The sequence below is a fragment of the Anolis sagrei genome, chromosome Y, assembly GCF_037176765.1.
Source record: "Anolis sagrei isolate rAnoSag1 chromosome Y, rAnoSag1.mat, whole genome shotgun sequence".
NCBI classification, from domain to species: domain Eukaryota; kingdom Metazoa; phylum Chordata; class Lepidosauria; order Squamata; family Dactyloidae; genus Anolis; species Anolis sagrei.
This window is the reverse complement of record NC_090035.1, coordinates 66141659-66166838: the sequence shown is the minus strand read 5'-3', so window position 1 is coordinate 66166838 and position 25180 is coordinate 66141659. Positions and strand designations below refer to the sequence as shown.

Here is a 25180-nt window from a genome sequence, read left to right as displayed (position 1 = left end):
GATTCCTTTTGCTGATTTTAACAATTGTTATTCATTTTAGCAACTTAAACTTTTGCGTAGAAACTACATCTGTATGCCTCTCTGGGATCTTTTGATCTAGGCTGAGTTAGCAATATAAAAACAACCACAAGAGCAGGGCCTGCTCTGCTGATCGCAGTACCCGAATTGGTTTGTAGGAGGAGATACAGTTAGTCAAATAGCCTGGACCTGAGCCATTTAGGGCTTTATTTATTTATTTCCAGCATTTCTACCCCATCCTTCTCAACTCCCGAAGGGGGACTCAGGGTGGCTTACACCGGCAACACACAAACAATATAAACAACTATAACAACAATTTTAAACCATAAATAAACATTGAGTTAAAAACAAATTAAGCATTATTGTCAAACCATATAGCCATTTCCAGTCTGATTCATCATCCAAAGTTCTGTCATGCCTGCATTTCTAAAAGCCTGGTCCCAGAACCATGACGTAAGCTTCTTCCTAAAAGAAAGGAGGAATAAAGCCGACCTAATCTCACTGTGGAGCGAATTCCACAGGCATGGAGCCATCACGGAGAAGGCCCTGCCCCCCTCGTCTCCACCGAACGCATTTGCGAAGCTGGTGGGACCAAGAGCAGGGCCTCCCCAGATGATTTTAAACTACAAAGTGGGACGTAGAGGGAGATACGTTCAGACAGGCAAGCTGGGCCATTACCATTACTTTAAAGGTAATGACCAGCACTTTGTTTTTAGTCCAGAAGCAGACTGGCATCCAGTGGAACTGCTGCAACATGGGAGTGGATCTCTCCCTGTACAGGGATCTGGTTAGTAATCTGGCTGCCGATCTCTGAGTCAGTTGAAGCTTCCAAACTATCTTCGAACTACTTCCTAAAATATGGACCAATATCAAGAGCTGATTAAATATCTTACTGAGAAATAGCATGAGAAATGTGGGTAGCTAGGAGGAGGGCAACATTAAGCAAGGAAAGGACAAAACTCAAGATCCTGTAGTGCAGCACAGTTGGAAATTGCATTGGAAACCTGTCACTTAGATACCTTTTTCTTCTTGGATTTTCTTATTGTATTAAGATTGTTTAGTCCAGTGGTTTTTAACCTGTGGGCCGCAGACCACCAGTGGGCCACGAGGACAAAATCTGGTCTGTGAGCCTCCTTCCTCTTTATTTTATTTTATTTTATTTCTGCACCGCCTGCTACCCCTTTCCTGTCGCTGACCAGTCCCAACTACTTGGATAGCCCACATCAGCTTTAGATTATTAAATGTGATTTTCTGTGGTGAGCATATGGTGACTACTGGATGGCATATGTTCTGTATCAGAAACTAGAGCTGATGTGGTCTACTCAATGCAATTTTCTGAATCAGCACCCTAAATAGCCAAACCAAATCTAAAGCTGACCAAAAACTTATTCATAACCCTTTTGGTACTAATGTTGGAGAGTGGTCCTTGCTCAAAGTGGTCCTTGTGCCATGTGAAAAATCTAACCTATCAGATAAAAGCATCAAAAGCACACAGAGATGGAGACACAATTGCTTCATTTTTATCAGTTTATTATAGACACAAAATATACAGAGCAACATTTGAGCTGTTTGGCTAACCCATTTAACTACTCATAACAGGAGAAGGCACATACAAATAACATGTTTAGGCCTATTGATATTGAACTGATACAGCTTGAGCTTGAATTTTTTTAAATGACTTGCCACTAAACTACTTCTAAAGACATCAGATCCTAATTTGGTCATTGCCAGGGGATTCTGGGAGCTGTAATCCTTAGCTCTGCAGTGGGTCATTGGGAGTTTTTCAGCCAATGAAGGGATGGAGGAAAACAAACTGGGTGGGCCTTTATGCACTTTATGCTTTCTAGATAAATAATTTATTTTCTTGACATCTTGCCAAAAATATTAGCTGACATTCTGTTGGTACCATATACACATAAGTTACACTTCTCTGTGGTTGCCCCTTGGCTCTGGAACTCGCTCCCCAGGGAGATTAGGCAGGCACCCACCCTGGCAGCCTTTAGAAAAAGTTTAAAAACTTGGCTTTTCCGGTGTGCTTTTGGGGAATGAGCAATCAATTTCAATGCCATGTTCCGTCCCAGAACCAATTTGTCTTTCTGATGCTCCTCATCTTATCCCTCAGTGGAGATTAACTTTATTGTTATCCCATCTGAGCCTCCCATTCATCATAGCAACTTCTATCTCTCTCACCCATTGGTTTTATAATTTTTACCCATAGAATTTGGCCTAGCTCGCTCTGTCTAATTCCATTACCATTTTATCATTTGTTTTTATCATATTTTTCTTATTTTCATTTCATTACTATGTTATTATTAAGCATTTTATTTGATGTTAATGTCTTTTTATGTGTACTTTTGCTTTATTGTAATTGTTTGGCCTTGACCTCATGTTAGCCGCCCCGAGTCCCACTGGGAAGATGGTGGCAGGGTATAAATAAAGATTATCATCATCATCATCATCATCATCATCATCATCACACTATGCATACAGGGTCAATTATTTGTTATAGGGCAATAGACAAACGAGATTGAGCATGTTTGTTGGAAAAGCACATGCTTTTTCCCAGTTACAAATCTTATACCCAGAGCTCCACTTCCAGGCTAAATAAAAAGTGCTGGTTATAACCTATAAAGCCCCAAACGGTTCAGGCCCAGACTATTTGACAAACCTCATCCTTGCCTATAAACCCACCAGGACACTGTGATCATCAGAGGGGATCACAACCAGACACAGTGAAGACATCTGCTCTTGCGCTATGCTACTCTGCTGCTGAGTATGCACGCCCAGTCTGGAACACATCTCACCACGCTAAAACAGTGGATGTAGCTCTTAATGAGACATGCCGCATTATCATGGGGTGTCTGCGCCCCACACCACTGGAGAAATTACACTGTCTAGCCGGTATTGCACCACCTGACATCCACCGGGAAGTAGTAGCCAATAGTGAAAGGACCAAGGCAGTGACATCTCCAGCTCATCCCTTTTTTGGATATCAGCCAGCACGTCAACGACTTAAATCAAGAAATAGTTTTCCAAGATCTACAGAGACACTCGCTGGAACACCCCAGGAAGCGAGAGTCCAAAAGTGGCAGGCGCAAACCCAGAACCTCAATCAATGGCTGATACCAAATGAGAGACTCCCCCCTGGGCACACAGAAGACTGGGCAACTTGGAAGGCGCTGAATAGACTGCGCTCTGGCACCACGAGATGCAGAGCCAATCTTAAGAAATGGGGCTACAAAGTTGAATCCACGACACGCGAGTGCGGAGAAGAGCAAACCACAGACCACCTGCTGCAATGCAACCTGAGCCCTGCCACATGCACAATGGAGGACCTTCTTGCGGCAACACCAGAGGCACTCCAAGTGGCCAGGTACTGATCAAAGGACATTTAATCAAGTACCAAGCTTGCAAACTTTATGTTTTGTCTGTTTGTTTGTTTTGTTAAAAATGTAATACAACTATCTGGTTGCTCCTGACATGATAAATAAATAAATCAGAGGGGGCCCTCCTCTCAGTCCCACCCCCATCTCAAGCATGATTGGTGGGAACGAGAGAGGGGGTCTTATCCATGGTCATCCTTTCTCTCTGGAACTCCAGAGTCCTCTATTTTCTTTTTTTTTAATTATCTTTATTTCAAGTATTTTACAACCATACATTAAAAGAACATGGGAGTAGTGCGGGGAGGATGGGAGTGGGTCAGGTTAAAATATGGAAACGGGGAAGGGGAAGTGGGATAACGTATGAGAGAAGGAAAAAAAGAGAAATAAATAAATAGCGCTACAGTGGGGCTTGGTAAGAAGGGGGTGTAGTATGGGGGACATGGATAAATGAGGGGAGGATAGGCTTCCAGTCCATTCCACAGGAAGCTTGTTTTCCTTTATTTTCTGATTGATCATCAAAAAGACAATTTGCAAGGCTTAATCAGTATGACTAAGGCACAGATCTCAGATGAACCTTTGTTTTAAGAGACAGAATTGGATGAAACATACTTTCCCTAATTAATTTAGTTTATGTAATTTGAAGCACTGAGCTCTTGGGGCAAATTCATCTGCAGAGATTTTGAACAGTCGGCTTGAATTCCATGTTCTTTCCAACCATTCCCAGCTTTCTGTCTTCAGTTTCTTGGAATAACTGGCACCAATATTTAATCACTCCATTTTCTGACTAATATTGGATGAAGAAGTGATAAAATGCCTGTTGGGAAGATAAAGAATTTTAGGTGAAAATTAAGTTATTTTCAAACATATTTATCCATTTGACTTATTCTCCACTTTTCCCCATAAAAGGAATCTAAGAGGACTTGATTCTACTTCTCACCTGCAGCAAGTGAGGTGGGAAAGGCAAACCAGGCGAGCTTGAAACACCATCCACGGGATTCGGCAGAGACATCACTAGTGAAATACCCTGTATATATAGACATTGCTATCATCACGATGATTGCTAGGAAGGAGCAAATAGAAAAAAGTTGGTGGGGAAGAAGTGACTTGAAATGCATGACTCATTTTTATGATACACAACTCATATCTAACTGTTCACGGAACATGGTCTTTAAGAAGCTATTTATAACTACTAATGTGCAAAGTAAAAAAAAAAAGATTCCAAAACTAGTCCTTTTCAGTCACTATGGTTATCATTTTTAAAAACTCTTCTTTTTTGCTTTCTAGTTATTCCCAAATGTCATAATCACTCATATCATGCAACTATGACATCTGGTACAGTCTCATGGGATATGGATAAAAGAAGGGTCATTGACAAATGGGACAGGCAACTGGAAGGTGAGGTTAGCTGGCCATAAAGATCAATTGCTCTGATATGTGGAAAAGGGAAGGCATGAGAAGATTCCTGTGATTTATGACATTGTAGATAAAGTCCCATCTATATGAGCCGTAGAGCATGACCCATGTATTCTGAACAATCCTCTGTGTCTTGAAGTATTATTTCAAGAAAACTAACTCTATAGCAACACAGCCAACGCACAAAGGGACTACTACAAAAAAGATACTTGTCAGAAATGTAAAATACGTGAACATCTATAGCCAATTGCTGGGCTATGTCTTAGCTTTAGTTGCATCCAGAATGGACTCCTGTAATGCACTCTACGTGGGGCTGCCTTTGAAGACGGTTCAGAAACTGCAGCTAGTGCAAAGGTTGGTTGCCAGGCTACTAACTGGAGCTAGCTACAGAGACAATACCACGCCTCTGCTGAAGCAGCTCCACTGGCTTCCAACAAGTTTCCAGGGTGAATTCAAGATGCAGGGTATTATCTATAAAGTCCTATACACTTTGGTTCCAACCTATCTTCGAGACTGCATCTCTTTCTACAAACCGGTGTAGGCTCTGAGATCAACAGGGAGGCCCTTCTCTTGGTCCCACCACTGTGTCAAGCATGGTTGGTGGGGATGAGAGAGAGAGGCAGGCATGGAGCTGGGGGGGGGGGGGGCTTGGGGGGCTTGAGCCCCCCCTGAAATTCTCATGGTGGTTCGTGAAAAGGTCTTACTGGTGGATTATTTAATCTGTTATGTTTATGCATATCATGATCTGATCACCATACTCAATATATCCCATATGCAGGGGGTATTGGGGTAATAATACAAAAGGTTTGCTAGGGTAGGCCCTCTTTCACTCAGACTCAGCCCCCCAAAAACTCACCCCCCCCCCGAAACCCCCCCTGAATTTTTTTTAGCCCCCCCCCCCCGAAACGAAATCCTGGCTACGGGCCTGGAGAGAGGGCCTTCTCTGTGGTGGCCTCCCAGCTCTGGAATACCCTCCCAAAAGAGATTAGATTAGCTCCCACCCTTCTTCTGTTCCAACCTGAAAACATGGATGTTCAGACAGTTATTTGGTTGAATGGGCCCATTTGAAGCTGACACTTGGCACCTTGTAAATTGACAGCAGTTAGTTTTATCTACTGTTGTTTTAAAATTGTATTATTTTGATTTTATGCTACATGTGTTGACAGGGGTTGTTAATAAGATTATGTGACTTGTTTTATACTTTTGTACCGTTTTTACCTGTTGTATGTTATATGTGCCCTGGAGTGCCTTGTAAGCCACTCCGAGTCCCTTCGGGGAGATGGTGGTGGGATATAAATAAAGATGAGTCCACAGCAAACAAGATCACTCTGCTGGCTGTTGTATTGGATCACATGTTGGGCACTTTCCAAGTGTCTAGGAATGTGTGATGTATCAGCGAATAATGTGTGCAGATCTCAGTAAGCTGGCAGATAGTAATTTTGTCAGCACTGATTGTGCTTAAGTGCAGGTCAGGATGCCGATCACCACTGGGACCACCTTTACTGGTTTGTGCCAGAGTCTTTGCAGTTCAGTCTTTAAATCTTCATATTGTGTCAGCTTTTCCAGTTGATTAAATAAAGATTATTATTATTATTATTATTATTATTATTATTACTATTATTATGTCCCAAAACTCTCAGTAGGAGTAAGTTCTCAAGTATCCCATTCACTAAATTCAGTGTTAAACAACAATAGATCTTCCACGTCTACACAGTTTCATGCTACTTTATCTGCCACAACCACATCCTATGGAATCCTGGGATATGTATCTTGGTGAGATTCTTGGAATTCTCTTCTATATTCAATATATTCAACATTATATATTCAAGTGCTGGCCTTGACCTATAAAACCCTAAACGGTTCAGGCCCAGGTTACCTGTCCAAATGTATCTCCCTCTATGAACTCCCAAGGACCTTAAGATCATCTGGAAAAGCCCTGCTCTTGGTCTCACCACCATCACAGTCATGTTTGGTGGGAACGAGAGACAGGTCCTTCTTGGTGGTGGCCCTTGGCTGTGGAACTCCCTCCCACGAGATCAGATCTGCCCCCTCCCTCATGACTTTCCAGAAGAAGCTCAAATCCTGGTTATGGGATCAAATGTTTGAAGAATAGATTGTTTTAATGGATTGTTTTAGCTGACGGCAATGGATTGTTTGGAAGACGACATGAAATGGCAAACTGTTTTGATGTTTTTATAATTGTTTTTTTTTAAAATGTATGCTAAGTGTATTTTATGCTTTGCTTTTATTGTTCCGCACCTAATGGTGCCTGTTGGTAGCCGTCCTGAGTCCCTCTTCGGAGGTGAGAAGGACAGGATAGAAATGCTCCTAATGAATAAATAAATAAATAAATAAATAAATAGACTCTGAGTGCCCACAGCAAATTCCAAGTACCTCACCAAACTGCAAATCCCAGGATATTCCCACAATAATCATTGAAAACCAGCAAAAATTAGTAGAATTATGATCTTGTCCACTTATGTCCTTACAGGAGGCGTATCTTGTTTCTTACGGCCAGTGCCATAAGAAAACATGTTACTAATATCCACAAGGGGCTAAGTAAAAGAAAACTGAATAGGCTATTTCAGTTGTACCCAGAGCTGTTATTCTGTACGGAATTCGGTTTTTTACAGATACCTTCTAGGATGCATGCTACATGTATATCCTTGACTGACACCTTGAAGAAAAAATTCAGCAAATAGCCGAAAACGAGGACACCTTGAATTGCTGCTGAAAATGCAAGCAGGATCAGAACAGTTGAGAAGAGTTCTGCAAAAACACAACAACAAAGAACCGCTATTTGTTTGCTTGTCTGATTGACTGGTTGATGGATGTGCATCCGGTTTGTCCTCATATAAACTTAAAGCAGCTAACAGTACCCACTTAAAAAATTACCTCAAATTATAACCATAAAAATCACAAGTTATAGATATTGAATATGATGAACAGAATTCAATAAGACTTACAAATGCATAACGAAGAATCACACATTTGGGACTAGCTTCGATTCTTAATCTCTACATTTCCACTAGTTTAAGGAATAATTAGAGACCATTATCAAGGGTCTGAAGAACAAGCCCTATGAGGAGCGGCTTAAAGAGCGGGACATGTTTAGCCTGCAGAAGAGAAGGCCGAGAGGCAACATGATGGTCATGTACAAATATGTGAGGGGAAGTCATAGGAAGGAGGGAGCAAGCTTGTTTTCTGCGGCCCTGGAGACTAGGACATGGAATAATGGCTTCAAACTACAGGAAAGGAGATTCCACCTGAACATTATGAAGAACTTCCTAACAATGAGAGCTGTTCAGCAGTGAAACTCTCTGCTCCAGTAGTGGAGGCTCCTTCTTTGGAGACTTTTAAACAGAGGCTGTATGGCCATCTGCCGGGGGTGCTTTGAATGTGATTTTCTTGCTTCTTGGCTGGATGGCCCATGAGGTCTCTTCCAACTCTATGATTCTACGAAAGTCCTTCAATTTACTGGCTATCATCTGTGGGGTTTTTTTTTTATGTCAGGAGTGACTTGAGAAACTGCAAGTCGCTTTAAAAATCTCTAAGATTAGTAATAATACTAATATTTCTGAACGTTGGGGGGGGGGGGGAGGGAGGGGAATGATCCCCTGATATCTTGTGCCATTGGATAGAAAATTCAAGGAGATAGGTTTTTTTTTTTTTACTGATTTCATTCTCAGAGGAAGCAACATATAATTTTTAATTTTAATTTTAATTTTCTTCCAGCAGTGAGCTTTGCAGTTTGTGTATGTGCAAAATTTGGACATAGTATTTTTGCAAAGAAAATAGATTTTCCCTCCATAGGAAAGAGCTCTTTCTGTGTAGAAAGTTCTGTTTACTCAACCAAGAATTCAAAAGCGATATTTCCTCAGATTGTAAAAAATCTTTTTTCCTTTCATCAGAGTGTAAAGCAGTGTTTCACAGGCTGGGGATTGGTACCCCTGGGAGGGTTGTGAGAGGGTGTCAGAAGGGTTGCCAAAGACCATTAGAAAAAAGAGTATTTTCTGTTGGTCATAGCGGTTCTGCATGGGAAGTTTGGCCCAATTCTATCATTGGTGGAGTTCAGAATGATCTTTGCTTGTAGGTGAACTATATATCTCAGCAACTACAACTCTCATATACCAAGTCGCTTTCCCCCAAACTCCACCACATTTGGGCATATTGAGTATTCGTGCCAAGTTTGGTCCAGATCTATTATTGTTTGAATCCACAGTGCTCTCTGGATGTAGGTGAACTAAAACTCCAAAACTCAAGCAAAAATGCCCACCAAACGCTTCCAGTATTTTCTGTTGGACATGGGAGTTCTGTGTGCCAATTTTGGTTCAATTCCATTGTTGGTAGAGTTCAGAATGCTCTTTGATTATAGGTGAACTATAAATCCCAGCAACTGCAACTCCCAAATGACAAAATTAATCCCCCTCACCACCCCATCAGTATTCAACAAAACAACAGTTCTTTATTGATTGGTCAATTTTGACCATATCAAAACATGCAAAACATACAAAACATACACACTTGCCCATACATACAGTATTCAAATTTGGGCATATTGGGTATTTGTGCCAAATTTAGTACAGTGAATGCAACTACATCCTTCATACCAGATATTTACATTACGACCCATAAGAGTAGCAAAATGAGAGTTATGAAGTAGCAACCAAATTAATTTTATGTTTGGGGGTCACCACAATATAAAGAACTGTACTAAGGGGTCATGGCATTAAGAAGGTTGAGAACCACTGGTGTAAAGCATTCTAAAGCATTTTAATTGTTTTTACATATTGTCAAATCTTCTTCTCATCCTTACGGTATTATGCAGAGGGGTTTTTGTGCATTTGCATCTTAAACTGTACGCCTCGGTTTATACACATCTTTGCTAAAATCTTGCTGGCAGCATACACCTGGGCAGGTATCGTATTTATGCCAATGGGAGTGCTGTTAGAGACATTACTGAGGGTGTTTTTTAATTCTCCATAATGTTTTGTAAGCCTCACAACAGTGGAAAATTTTCAGGTGAGTTTCTTATCTGCTTGCATTCAATCCCAGGAAAGGCCTGATGTCTACTTTTCTACCCTACTCTTTAAACACTTACCTGATCCTCGATCCACGGATGTGCATCCTAACGGAGAGCAGGATCTCATCAGACCTTCATGAATAGTGCCATCAGGGGTCTCACGAATCAGCCAGTAATCACTGAAAATGGTTGAAAATAGCAAAGCAGAGCTGAGAGATAGAAAAAAAACAAGACAAAACCGGAAAAGAATAAGCTTTAGAAACATTATAAGCAGCCCTGAAATGAATATTCAGACACCTCTGTCCTGCACTGAAATGCTATCATAGGACAAAATGCAAAGTGGAATGTATCGAAACATAATAAAAAGGGAGTGTCCATGAACAATCATTAGCCTGGAACAAAGTCCTTGTTTTATTTCTTATTATGCAGAATCCCAGAATTCCCCAGCTAGAACATCCAGTGGCCGTGCTGACTCGGAGAATTTGGGAACTGTAGTCCAAAAAAGATGAAAATTCCAAGCTCTGGTTAGTAATATCATTCTGGGATGCAAAGAATATTCATTCATTCATTTATTTACGTCATTTTTATCCTGCCCATTTCAGCCTAAAGGCGACTCAGGGTGGCGTACAGACCGGCAACAATTAGATGCCTTATTTATTTATTTATTTATTTATTTATCATGTCAGGAGCAACCAGACAGATTGTATTACATTTTTAACAAAACAAACAAACAGACAAAATACAAAACTTGAGAGTTTGGTAGTTGGTTAAATGTCCTTTGACCAGTATCTGGCCACTTGGAGTGCCTCTGGTGTTGCCGCAAGAAGGTCCTCCATTGTGCATGTGGCAGGGCTCAGGTTGCATTGCAGCAGGTGGTCTGTAGTTTGCTCTTCTCCACACTCGCATGTCGTGGATTCTACTTTGTAGCCCCATTTCTTAAGGTTGGCTCTGCATCTCGTAGTGCCAGAGCGTAGTCTGTTCAGCGCCTTCCAAGTCGCCCAGTTTTCTGTGTGCCCAGCGGGGAGTCTCTCATTTGGTATCAGCCACTGATTGAGGTTCTGGGTTTGAGCCTGCCACTTTTGGACTCTTGCTTGCTGGGGTGTTCCAGTGAGTGTCTCTATAGATCTTAGAAAACTATTTCTTGATTTAAGTCGTTGACGTGCTGGCTGATACCCAAACAGAGGATGGGCTGGAGATGTCACTGCCTTGAATTCAGTGGTCCTTTCCACTGAATTCAAGTGGCCAGATTTAATGGAGTTAACCAAAGCGGCTTTCTAGTCCTAGCATTAAAGTAGGAATGTGTGACCTTGCAGATGTAAAACTGCAATGCTCATCAATCTAAGGCGATGGAGTCACTGGTGAAGAATAATCATAGAATCTTATTTTTATACCCCACTTTTTCTCTGCCAAAGGAGAGTCAAAGTAGCTAGGAATAAAAACCATAACAATGTGTAAACCCTAGCATTGGAAGAGACCCCAAGGGCCACCAGTCCAACCCTCTGACTGGTGGGAACACACAAGCAAGCACTCCCGACAGATGCCCGTCCAACCTCTGTTTGTAAGCCACCAGAGAAAGAAGGGGATTCCATTCTCAAACATATCTTCCAACCTGAAGGGACTATCGTCCTACAGCCAGAGTTGCCAGGTGACAGAAATATGTAGATCCCTACTTCATCGTCTCCCTACTTTCATGTTTAGTCCTTTGAGAGAGAGAGACAGGAAAAAAGCATTCCACCCATGCTATTTTTATTATTATAATTCCTATATTTATTTGCACCCTGCTTTTGTATCCGGTTTGAGACCCAAAGCAGCTCACAACCTGAAAAGGCTCTGCCAAGTCCCCTATGATGCATGCGTATGTCCTTGTGGTGATGACTCGGTGGAGATGATAAGACATTTATTGTTATACTGTCCCTTCTACAGTGGCTTCCACCCAGCATACTTTTCTCCACCCAATTCTACAAAGCTTTCCTGGAAGAACTGATGTGTTTTACATACACTACTTGCTGACAGATCACAATCTAATGGTAACAGCTAAAATGGCCAGCTTTTGTGCCGCAGCACTCACTTATCACCAAAAAAATGGCATCATAAACTTATGGGAATTTTTACCTGTATTTAATAATATCTATTTTTATATTTAATAATATAAATTTAATGATATAATGATATAAATTATATAATATAAATCCTTTCAAATATGTTATTCATATTTGTTTGGTTCTACTTTGTTTGTTTTTTATCTGATCTGTTGATCATACTGAACATCAAGAAAATTGAAGTGCTATTCCAGCATTCACCAGCCAATCCTTCTGCAATGCCAAAAATACAGCTTAAAAGTGTAAAGTTTGAAAACGTTGACCAGTTCCACTACCTTGGCAGCCATCTTTCTGCAAAAGTCAACATTGACACTGAAATACAACACCGCCTGACCTCTGCAAGTGCAGCATTTTTCCAAATGAAGCAGGGAGACCAAGGTATTTGTTGTCCTCCCAATCCTGTTATATGCCTGCAAAACGTAGACAGTCCACAGACACCACACACAACTCCTGGAACAATTCCATTAGTATTGCCTCTGAAAAATCCTGCAAATCTCTTGGGAAGACAGGCGGACAAACATCAGCGTGCTGGAAGAAACTATGGCGATGATCCTCCGCCTTCAACGCTGGCCTGGTCATGTTGTCTGAATGCCCAGTCACCATCTTCCAAAAAACAGCTACTCTACTTCCACCCAAAGTACAGAAAACAGAATGTTGGTGGATAGGAAAAGAGATTTAAAGATGGACTTAAAGCCAAATTCAATTCAAACTGTGGCATAGATACCAACAACTGGGAAGCCCTGGCCCTTGAGCACTCTAACTGGAAGTCGGCTGTGACCTACAGTGCTGCGGAATTCAAAGAGGCATGAATGGAGGGCGAAAAGGAGAAATGTGCCAAGAGGCAGGCATGTCAAGCCAACCCTGACTGGGACCGCCTTCACCTGGAAACCGATACCCTCACTGTGGAAGAACATGCGGATCAAGAATAGAGCTCCACAGCCACCCACTGCCAAGACCCTAAGCTTGGAAGAACATCCGACTCTGACACAAGTGATCACCAATTATTCATTTATTTATTGTGTCAGAAGTGAATTGAGAGTACTGTTATGATGTATAAAAAACTGCAAAGAAAGTTTAAAACTTGGCATTATATTAAATTTCCTTTGACCAGAAGCTGGCCACTTGGAGTGCCTCTGGTGTCACTGTAAGAAGGTCCTCCGTTTTGCATGTGGCAGGGCTCAGACCACATTGTAGTCAGTGGTCTGTGGTTTGCTCTTCTCCACACTCACATGCCATGGACTCCACTTTGAAGTAAAAATGGCCACTTCCCTCCTCTCCTTTAAAAAACCTCTCAAAATCCATTTTTGTACCTTAGCTTATGGAGAGGCAGAGATTAGAACAACTTAATATCTCCTTGCTCGGACACTGGAAATGCACTTTGGTGCTGTTCGGCTGTTGTATATCATCACATTATGCTATATAACATCAGGCATCATTTTTATACTTTTAATGCACTTTAATTATTTAGATCCTTTTGATGAAAATGTGACTTATGGGCTTTATTAGTTTTTAACTATTATTTGATTGTCATTTATATTTTTAAGTTTGCATTGATGCTATTTACTTGTGATTTGTTTTGTTCACTTTGGTGTGCTGGTATGGCTATACCAGAAGCCCCAGCTTTATTTGCTTTGTATTAAATGTTTGCTTGCAGCCCAAGGTTTGGGTTTCTGCAGAAGGGTGGCTTTCTGTTAAAGTTTGCAGTTATAGGGCAAGCCTCCTGTCCATCATCGTTAAGCATTGGTTCCGCCCCCTGTTCAGGGCTCTGAGAGGGAAAAAAAAACATTTTGGTCAGTCTCAGCAAGGAAAACTAATGTACAGGACGTGTACAGGCTTCTCCTGTACAAAAGCTTTAACCCTTAAGACTTTCTGGGGGAGAACAGACTTTAAGAGCATCCAAAGATTCCCAAAGATTCCCAGGGAAACAGCCCTAAAGCTCTGAGGAATTCGGAGGGAAAAACAGCTTTGAATATCAAAGAACTCCAGCTGAAGAGCCTTCAGGCCTTACTGGTAGGTCCACTCAGTGCTTTGAGACACAGTTCAACCCAGTAGTGGAGCCCACATCAGTTAGGCCTAGTTCACAGTCAGCCTGGGAGAAGTTGGAAAGGAATTTTCTTTTAGAGTAAAGTAACAGTTAGAAGCCACCAGTAGCACAAATGCCTGGAAGCATTTGTTAACCTTTTGAAGACGAGAGAAGTTTCTATTTGATTGTTCATCAATAAAAGACTTCGTTATATTTCACAAGCCCTCTAAAGACTGTTTGTGGTGGAAAATCCTTAAGAACTTCTCTTCGGGGGCCCTGGCTTCCCGCTGGGCTCAAGTTGCACGTCCTGTTTTAAAGCAATTCACCTCAGGCCCAGCGCGCAACAGAACACTTTGGCATTAAATGTTTACCACTTTTCGGGGGAGATAGGACAGGTTACAGATAAAGTATTAGTATTATATTATTCTAATCGCAGTAAAATAAGAACAGATTAACAGATTAAACTAACAAAATGAAGTTCAACAATGACAAATGCAAGATACTCTACTTAGGCAGAAAAAATGAAATGCAAAGATACAGAATGGGGAAGCATGGCTCGACAGCAGTACGTGTGAAAAAGTGGACAGCAAGTTAGACATGAGCCAACAATGGGATGCGGCAGCAAAAAAAAGCCAATGGGATTTTGGCCTGCAGAAATAGGAGTCTAATATCTAGATTCAGGGAAGTCATGCTCCCCATGCTCTATTCTGCCTTGGTTAGACCACACCTGGAATATTGTGTCCAATTCTGGGCACCACAATTCAAGAGAGATATTGACAAGCTGGAATGTGTCCAGAGGAGTGCGACTAAAATGATCAAGGGTCTGGAGAACAAGCCCTATGAGAAGTGGCTTAAAGAGCTGGGCATGTTTAGCCTAGAGAAGAGAAGGCTAAGCGAAGACATGATAGGCATGTATAAATATGTGAGAGGAAGTCATGGGGAGGAGGGAGCAAGCTTGTTTTCTGCTGCCCTGGAGACTAGGACACGGAACAATGGCTTCAAACTACAAGAAAGGAGATTTCACCTGAACATTAGGAAGAACTTCCTGACTGTGAGAGCTGTTCAGCAGTGGAACTCTCTGTCCCGGAGTGTGGAAGCTTTTAAACAGAGGCTGGATGACCATCTGTTGGGGGTGCTTTGAATGCAATTTTCCTGCTTCTTGGCAGGGGGGTTGGACTGGGTGGTCCATGAGGTCTCTTCCAACTCTACGATTCTATGATTCTAAACCCACACAATCTCTCCGATCATCTGGAGAGGCCCTGCTCATGATCCCACCTGCGTTGCAAGCGCGATTGGTGGGGACGAGGGACAGGGCCTTCTCCGTGGTGACCCCCCGACTCTGGAACTCTCTCCCCAAGGACATCAGACAAGCCCCAGTGGGCAGTCTTTAGGAAGAGCTTGAAGACGTGGCTATTCCGATGTGCCTTTCCGGAATAGGAATACTCCAGCATTATGTCCCAGAAGCACTTTATTAGAGTTTTAAGATTCTCTGCACATTGCACTTGCCCTGAAATCCAACATACCACCTGTCACACCCAGCACTTTTTAATCTGTACTCATTACTTGGCCCGGCCCTAGTTTTTACTGTGTTATGGTGTAATGTTTTGTTATTGCTTTATGTTTTTGATTTGCTTTGAGTTGTATTTGTTATGCTGTTGTTGTGTTGAGGCCTTGGCCTTTGTAAGCTGCATCGTGTCCTTCGGGAGATGCTAGCGGGGTACAAATAAAGTTTAATAATAATAATAATAATAAAGAAAACCAAAGTGCTGTTCCAGCAGTCACCAGCCATCCCCTCCCCAATGCCAGAGATACAACTTAATGGTGTAACATTAGAAAATGTTGACCATTTCCACTACCTTGGCAGCCACCTCTCCACCAAAGTCAACATCGACACTGAAATACAACACTGCCTGAGCTCTGCGAGTGCAGAATTTTCCCGAATGAAGCAGAGAGTGTTTGAGGACCGGGACATCCGTAGGGATACCAAGGTGTTTGTTTATAATGCTATTGTCCTCCCAACCCTGCTCTATGCCTGCGAAACGTGGACTGTCTACAGACGTCACATGCAACTCCTGGAACGATTCCATCAGTGCTGCCTGCGGGAAATCCTGCAAATATCTTGGGAATACAAGCGGACAAACGTCAGCATGCTGGAAGAAGCAAAGACCACCAGCATTGAAGCGATGGTCCTCTGCCATCAACTCCGCTGGACCGGCCACATTGTCCTGATGCCTGACCACCGTCTCCCAAAGCAGTTGCTCTACTCTGAACTTAAGAACGGAAAACGGAACGTTGGTGGACAGGAAAAGAGATTGAAAGATGGCCTCAAAGTCAACCCTAAAAACTCTGGCATAGACACTGATAACTGTGAAGCCCTGGCCCTTGACCGCTCCAGCTGGAGGTCAGCTGTGACCAGCGGTGCTGCAGAATTCAAGGAGGCACGAGTGGAGGGTGAAAGAGAGAAACGTGCCAGGAGGAAGGCGCGTCAAGCCAATCCCGACCAGGACCGCCTTCCACCTGGAAACCAATGCCTTCACTGTGGGAGAAGATGCAGGTCAAGAATATGTTTATGCAACAGATTTAAAAGAAAACTGGATAAAAATGTTCCACAGATGGTATACCACTCCAAAGAAATTATCTCTTATAATAAAAATTCTTCTGATAAATGTTGGAAGGGTTGTCACCAGATAGGCACTTTTTATCATATGTGGTGGACATGTAAAGAAATAGGGAAATATTGGTTGATGGTGCATGAAGAGACACAAAAAATCCTGAAGAGAGTATTCAAGAAGAAACCAGAATATTATCTATTAGGTTTCACGGACTTAGAATTACAATTAGATGAAAAGATCGATTATTTACTTATATTACGACGGCGGCGAGAATATCTTTGGCAAAACTTTGGAAACAGGATGGTATCCCTACCATTGAAGAATGGTTAGGGAAAGTTAGAGAAATAAGAGAAATGGATGAACTAACTTTTTTCTTGAAAAAGAATACCGGGAATCCGATAAAGAGGACCGATTGGACCCTCTATGAAAATTATGAGAAAGAAAGAAGTAAATAAGAGGAACATTTTCGTGTGAATACAATGGGAACATTATTGAGAACGCAACACCTGATAGAGAGATGGAAGTCAACCGTTTTTTAAATTTTTGATAATACTTTTTTTTTTATCTTTAGATTTTTTATTGTTTTTTTCCTATTATATATATATATATATATATATATATCTTTTTATCATATTTTTTCTTTTTTTCCCTATTTTTCTTTTCTTTTTTAATTTTTGGACTTGGGGGAGGGGTGGTGTCTTTCAAATTTTTCCTACTGTGCTATTTCCTTTTTCAATATTCACCCTCTTTCGCTGTTATTTTCAAATACTTTAATAAAAAATTACATTAAAAAAAAAAGAATAGGGCTCCACAGCCACCTACAAACCCACAAAAATAGTAATCAAGGAAGACCATCTTACTCGTCCAATGAGGGATCTCCTAAGTAACTCAGGGAGCGGCACTCAGGGAGCACACTACTCCTTTGCTGCGCCAGCTCCACTGGCTGCCAATTTGCTACTGGGCACAATTCAAAGTGCTGGCTTTAGCCTTTAAAGCCCTGAACAGTTCTGGCCCGACCTATCTGTCCGAACGCATCACCCCCTATGAACCAATTAGGACATTAAGATCATCCGGGGAGGCCCTGCTCTCGATCCCACCAGCCTCACAAGCACGGCTGGCGGGGACGAGAGACAGGGCCTTCTCGGTGGTGGCCCCTCGACTGTGGAACGCCCTTCCCGCAGACATTAGATCGGCCCCCTCCCTGCTGGCGTTCAGGAGAAGAGTAAAGACCTGGCTCTTTGAACAGGCATTTAATTAAGCAGTGCAACCAACTGATTGATCTTGGAACTTGGAATAATGGACGAGGAGATCGGATTATGACTTTACTGATGAGACGTGATGGATTAGTTATATAGATGTATAGATGTATAGGTGTTATATTGATGTACTGTTGTATTGTTATATTGATATAGTTGCTTTAGTTACTGTTTTAAATGCTAATGTTGTGCACCTTGTATATTGTCCTGGCTGTAAACCGCACTGAGTCGCCTACGGGCTGAGAGAGTGCGGTATACAAGTAAAGTAAATAAATAAATATATAATAAATAAGTAAAGTAATAATAAGGTGGAGAAGGCCATCCCCATTGGGAGGTGCATGAAGGCTGCATTCTCGGACCCACCGCTAGAGGGAGTCAGGTGCCGCCTGGACGGGGAGGAGGGGCGAAAGCCCCGCCCCCTCGGTTGCCATGGGGACCGGCGAGCGTCTCTTGGCTTAAACCCGGCTGGAAGCGGCGTGGCTCCGAGCGGGCGGCGGTCTCGGCCATGGACGACGTGCGGGTGCAGTGGGTGGGCCAGCGCCTGAAGGAGGCCTTCGGCATCAAGGAGACGGCCCCCTTCGAGGAGCTGCTCAACCGCAACGACGGCGCCGAGGCCGACCTGCTCCTGCATTTCCTCAACGTGGGCAGCGCGGGCCAGAAAGGGCAGGCCCTCGCCCTCTTCTTCCGGCAGGAGACCCGCCTCGACGAGGTCGACGTGGAAGTCGGTGCGTCGCCTCGCCTCGCCTCGCCTCTTGGGGAAAAAGCAGCCACCCTCACGGACTCCTCTCCCTTCCCGTCAAGCAGGGGCTCTGGACTTCAACTCCCAGAAGCCTCCTCAGCTCAGGCAGCAGCCGGGAATTCTGGGAGATGAAGTCCAAAACACACATGGGAGCCTGCAGTGGTGGTTCATTCCTTTGGCTCCCTCTCAGTGCAAAAGCCATCCTCTTCGTAGGCCTTTGGGGCTGAGCCTTGGCCTCCTAAGCTTCTCTTGCACATCAGGGGATGGGGTGAGCCAACAGAGGCTGCCCTTTCGCCCAGGATCGGATCCCGGATTATCTGGCAGTGGAGACCAGGCATGGGCAAACTTGGGCCCTCCCTCCAGGTGTTTTGGAGTTACTTATTTTATTTGTCGTGTCAGGGCAACCAGTCGATTATATTACATTTCTAACAGAACAAAGCAAACAAACAGACAAAATACAAAATATGTGAGTTTGGTAGTTGATTAAATGTCCTTTGACCAGTATCTGGCCACTTGGAGTGCTTCTGGTGTTGCTGCAAGAAGGTCCTCCATTGTGCATGTGGCAGGGCTCAGGTTGCATTGCAGCAGGTGGTCAGTGGTTTGCTCCTCTCCACACTCGCATGTCGTGGATTCCACTTTGTAGCCCCATTTCTGAAGGTTGCAAGCTTGATAGTTTATTAAATGTCCTCGACCAGTAGCTGGCCACTTGGAGTGCCTCTGGTGTTACTATAAGAAGGTCCTACATGTGGCAGGGCTCAGGTTGCATTGCAGCAGGTGGTCAGTGGTTTGCTCCTCTCCACACTCGCATGTCGTGGATTCCACTTTGTAGCCCCATTTCTTGAGGTTGACTCTGCATCTTGTGGTGCCAGAGCGCAGTCTGTTCCACGCCTTCCAAGTTGCCCAGTCCTCTGTGTGCCCAGGGGGGAGTCTCTCATTTGGTATCAGCCATTGGTTGAGGTTCTGGGTTTGAGCCTGCCACTTTTGGACTCTTGCTTGCTGAGGTGTTCCAGCGAGTGTCCCTGTAGATCTTAGAAAACTATTTCTAGATTTAAGTCGTTGACGTGCTGGCTGATACACAAACAGGGGATGAGCTGGACATGTCTCTGCCTTGGTCCTTTCACTGTTGGCTGCTACTTCCCGGCAGATGTCAGGTGGTGCAATACCAGCTAAACAGTGTAATTTCTCCAGTGGTGTAGGGCACAGACACCCCGTGAGAATGCAGCATGTCTCATTAAGAGCCACATCCACTGTTTTAGTGTGGTGAGATGTGTTCCAGACTGGGCATGCGTACTCAGCAGCAGAGTAGCATAGCACAAGGGAAGATGTCTTCACTGTGTCTGGCTGTGAACCCCAGGTTGTGCCAGTCAGATTTCGTAAGATATTGTTTCTAGCACCCACTTTTTGCTTGTTGTTCAGGCAGTGCTTCTTTTTCTTTTTCCCTTTCCTTTTCAACTTAAGCAGCTGGAGGGGTGGGGAAGAAAGGGCCTGAATTGTGGGAGTTGAACTCCAAAACACTTGGAGGGAGGGCCCAAGTTTGTCTATGCCTGGTGTAGACTCATAAAATCCAGTTTAAAGCAGATAACCGGGGATCAGATCCTGGGAGAGAGGGCAGTGTGGAGCCAGCCTGAGTGCCTCTGAGCATTTGCAGAGTGCTCTGCTTCCCCGCTAATAGAGAACCACACCTTGAGGACATTTTTATTTATTTATTTATTAGGATATTTCTAACTCCCCTTTCTCAAACCCAAAGGTGACTTTATGAGTCTACACCAGGCATGGACAAACTTGGGCCCTCCCTCCAGGTGTTTTGGAGTTCAACCCCCACCATTCCTAACAGCCTCAGGCCCCTTCCTTTTCTTTTTCCCTCTCCTTTTCAACTTAAGCAGCTGAGGGGGGAAAGGAAAGGGCCTGAGGTTGTTAGGAATTGTGGGAGTTGAACTCCAAAACACCTGGAGGGAGGGCCCAAGTTTGTCCATGCCTGGTGTAGACTCATAAAATCCAGATCAAAGCAGATAACCGGGGATCAGATCCTGGGAGAGAGGGCAGTGTGGAGCCAGCCTGAGTGCCTCTGAGCATTTATTTACTTTATTTATATACCGCTTTTCTCAGCCCTCAGGCGACTCAAAGCGGTGAACAACATCGATACAAAACATCACGAGACAAGTATAGGGCAATTAAAAACAATTGTAACATAAATCATTAAACATCAGAATAACAATCATTAGCGCCTCAACAGTAAAATCAGAATCCAGTCTCATCATCCATTATTCCGTATTCCTATGTTCAATTACACTGTTTAATCCAATGCTTGTTCAAACAGCCAGGTCTTCACTTTCCTCCGAAACACCAGCAGGGAGGGGGCCAATCTGATATCTGCAGGCATGGCATTCCACAGCCGAGGGGCCACCACTGAGAAGGCCCTGTCTCTCGTCCTCGCCAAGCGCGCCTGTGATACAGGCGGGACAGAGAGCAGGGCCTCCCCAGATGATCTTAGTGTCCTAGTCGGTTCATAGGAGGAGATGCGTTCGGAGAGGTAAGGAGGGCCAGAATCGTTTAGGGCTTTATAGGCTAACGCCAGCACTTTGAATTGTGCCCAGTAGCAAACTGGCAGCTAGTGGAGCTGGCGCAACAGAGGAGTAGTATGCTCCCTGAGTGCCGCTCCTGTTAGCAACCTGGCTGCTGAACGCTGGACCATTTGAAGCTTCTGAGCAGTCTTCAAAGGCAACCCCACGTAGAGAGCGTTGCAGTAGTCTATACGGGATGTAACCAGAGCGTGGAGCATTTGCAGAGTGCTCTGCTTCCCCACCAATAGAGAACCATACCTTGGGGACATTTTATTTTTATTTATTTATTTATTTATTATGATATTTCTACCTCCCCTTTCTCAAACCCAAAGGTGACTCAAGGTGGCTTTACAACATAGGTAGCTATTCAGTGCCACTAAAACAATGTAAAAATTACAGTAAACATTTTAAACAGAATTATAAAATAAATACATTAAAAAATTTAAAACATAAAACCACTACCTTCACTATTAGCCTCATCGCCCAAAAACATCATCTTAGCTGTTCCTGTATTCGATTTCACATAGACCCGTGTTTATCTATTGCACTAGGTTCCCAAAGGCCTGTTCAAAAAGCCATGCTTTCACTTTTCTGAAGAAGGTCAGGCGGGAAGGGGCTGATCTAATACCCCTAGGGAGAGAATTTCACAGCCGGGGGGCCACCACTGAGAAGGCCCTGTCTCTCGTCCCCACCTGCGAAGAAAGCGGGACAGAGAACAGGGCCTCTCCAGATGATCTTATACCCCTATTGAGCTTCAATATTTATATTTATATTTTAAATGTACTAAACATACCAAGTGCGTTTGAAACTGTGACTTTCATTTCCTGTGCTGGTCTATGACCAAAATAAATGATTAGATTAGATTTGAACTCCTAGATGATCCATAGGGAGAGATATGTTCGGACAGGTGAGCTGGGCTGGAACTGTTTTATCCCGCTTTTCTCCCATGGGTGGGATTCAAAGCAGTGTACAATGGTTAAAGAGGACAACATTACATCATAACATGAAAATACTAGGGCTGGGTAACCACGGAAAAATTTGTTTCTAAACTCGATTCGTTTTTAGGGGGTTTTTGCGTTTCGTTTTTTAAAAGAATTCTGAAATTTTTCTTTAAAAAAGTTCGAAATATATGAAATTTCGTAAATTACGAAACAATTACGAAACAATTACGAATCGATTCGTTAATGGCGGACGCGATTGCGCAATATGAAAAAAAAACCCCTCCAAATGGGACAGGGGGAACTCCTGAAGCTTCCCTCTCCCTCTGCTGTTGACTGTTGGTGTGATAATTTATTTTTTATCACTGATAAAACAAACAACAACCCTAAAACTTGCACCACACATACGGAAACAATTATGAAACAATTACGAAATAAATTGAAAAATTTGTTTCAATTTTTAATTGCTCCTGCATGGCTCAATATCAGATCGTAAGCTAATTTAAATACGAGTTAATAATGAATTATGAAATTAACGAACGAAACCGCCCAGCCCTAGAAAATACAACCAAAAACATCGTAGAAGCAAAGTAAACAGAAATACACACTAGGTAAAGGTAAAGGATTTTCCCTTAACATTAAGTCCAGTCATGTCCAACTCTGGGGGGTTGGTGCTCATTTCTAAGCCGGTGAGTCGGCATTGTCCAAAGACACCTCCAAGGTCATGTGGCCGGCATGACTGAAAGGAGCGCCGTTACCTTCCTTCCGGAGTGGTACCTATTGATCTACTCACTTTTGCATGATTTCGAACTGCTAGGTTGGCAGAATCTGGGGCTAACAGCGGGAGCTCACCCCGCTCCTCAGATTTGAACTAGCAACCTTTCGGTCAGCAAGTGCAGCAGCTCAGCGGTTTAACCCACTGCGCCACTGGGGGCTCTGAAATACACACAACATAAACCAAATTTAACAAATTAACAAATCAAAATATTATACTATTATACAATTTTAAAAAAATATCTGACCCTCAGGCCATTAAGGTTATCCATTAAAAGAGCTGTTCTAGTGTCCTAAAAACTCAGTTTCCTTGAGGCTGTGTTAAAATATTGCTGGTCTGAAATAGCATTCCAAAAATATACTATTACCTGTATCTATCTGGTCATTACCTATTGTTGATCTTCAGGAATGGCCTGATTCCATAGAAAGGTTTTAACTTGAGAATGAAAGGCCAGCAAGGAGGGGGCTGATTGCACCTTTCTAGGAAGGGAGTTCCAGAGCAGCCCCTCCCTCTTGTTCCCATCAACCACACTTGTGACAGTGGTGGGACCAAGAGAAGGGCCTCTCCCGATGATCGCGGCATGAGGAAGGTTGAGACCCACTTGTCTACGGCTTTAAATGCTAAAGCCAGCACTTTGAATTGTGCCCGGTAGCAAACTGGCAGCCTGTGGAGCTTGCGCAACAGAGGAGTTGTGTGCCCTGAGCGCCGCTCCAGTTAACAACCTGGCTGCTGCCCATTCGACCATTTGAAGCTTCCGAACAGACTTCAAAGGCAGCCCCACGTAGAGCGCGTTGCAGTAGTCTATACAGGGATGTATAGAAATGCTTGATTGCCCATTCAACAAAAATGCAGACCCAGGGCAGCTTGTGGCACCTGAGTCAGGAAGAGCTGGCCAGAGTTCATAAAAAGGTCAACTTACCTCATGCTTTATACATACATATATGAAATTATTGGGGACATGGGGCATATTGGGGACATGGGGCGAAGGAAGGTAGATGCTTTTGAACTGTGGTGTTGGAGGAAAGTTCTGAGAGTGTCTTGGACTGCGAGAAGATCCAACCAGTCCATACTTCAGGAAATAAAGCCCGATTGCTCATTGGAGGGAAGGATATTAGAGACAAAGTTGAAGTACTTTGGCCACATCATGAGGAGACAGCAAAGCTTAGAGAAGGCAATTATGCTGGGGAAAGTGGAAGGAAAAAGGAAGAGGGGCCAACCAAGGGCAAGATGGATGGATGGCATCCTTGAAGTGACTGGTCTGACCTTGAGGGAGCTGGGGGTGGTGATGGCCGACAGGGAGCTCTGGCGTGGGCTGGTCCATGAGGTCATGAAGAGTTGCAGACAACTGAACGAATGAACAACAATGGGGCATAGACAGGGGTTCATATTAGGATAAGGGGGCATGCAGGGTTGGGAAGAGATGGGTCCTTGTTGTAGTTGTTAGTCCTTCTGCAGATTGGCCAAAACTTAACTCTTTTTATATCATTCCAGCCTGGTGTTCTTGGCAAAACTATGAATTCCCTGATTATGAACCATCTTTTATTTGGAGGGGGGGCGTGTCACCTCTGATTACAAGGGTAGATTTGTGTGAAGTCCAAAGGAGTGGATCAACAACAGATCCGATAGGATATCCCCCTTTCCTTTTTTCCTGAACATTTGACATACTATATATTCTTCATTCCCTTTTTTCTGAGTATTTGTCATTTATCTTCCCCTTTCCTTTTTCCCCTGAAAATTTGTCATTTATATTATCCTTTTTCTTTTTTTTCCTGAATGTTTGTTATATACTCTCCCTTCCTTGTTTCCTGAATATATGTCATATATATTCTCCCTTTTCCCTGAAGATTTGTCATATATATTCTCCACTTCTCTGCTTTGAATGGAGATCCATCCTTGTGGAATAACTCCATATATGCCTTTTAATTGTAATATGTGTATAATAGATGTTCTTTTTGTCGTTTTTGTTGTTAAACAGATATATCGTTTGAAGAGGCTCTTAGAGAAGCAGAAAGTCGTTCAGATAAGCTGTATGGCGTTTCTTCCCTTTCCATGTCAGGTGGAAGTACGTAAGAGGAAAGAAATTAGGAAAAGCCTTCCTAGTAGTTGGAGACCTGTTGGGAATTGGCTCAAGACATTTTGATGTCTCAGGCAGAAAAATAACCGACTCTTCTTGCCCCCTCTATTTCAAGACTGGCCAAATTATTGTGGCACCTAAGGCAAAACAAAAAATAAATCCAAGAAATACTTCTCCCTTCCCATACAATAACTACAGAAAAAAATAAATGAAATAAGTTACCTCAAATCAAGTTACTTCACTCTGCCTTAGAGGACCAGCCTTAA

At 43.1% G+C, this 25180-nt stretch overlaps 1 protein-coding gene across 1 annotated transcript in view; it reads left to right on the top strand.

Moving 5' to 3' along the window:
• The first annotated feature begins 18298 nt into the window (after positions 1-18298).
• The window catches only part of LOC137095348 (dynein axonemal heavy chain 10-like), a 105971-nt gene continuing 99089 nt past the window's right edge, over positions 18299-25180 (top strand). Inside the window, exons 1-2 of the mRNA XM_067461895.1 lie at positions 18299-18552; positions 24816-24902. Of these exons, the coding sequence (XP_067317996.1) occupies positions 18333-18552; positions 24816-24902 (307 nt within the window). The 5' untranslated portion in view covers positions 18299-18332. The remainder of the gene's footprint in view (positions 18553-24815; positions 24903-25180) is intronic.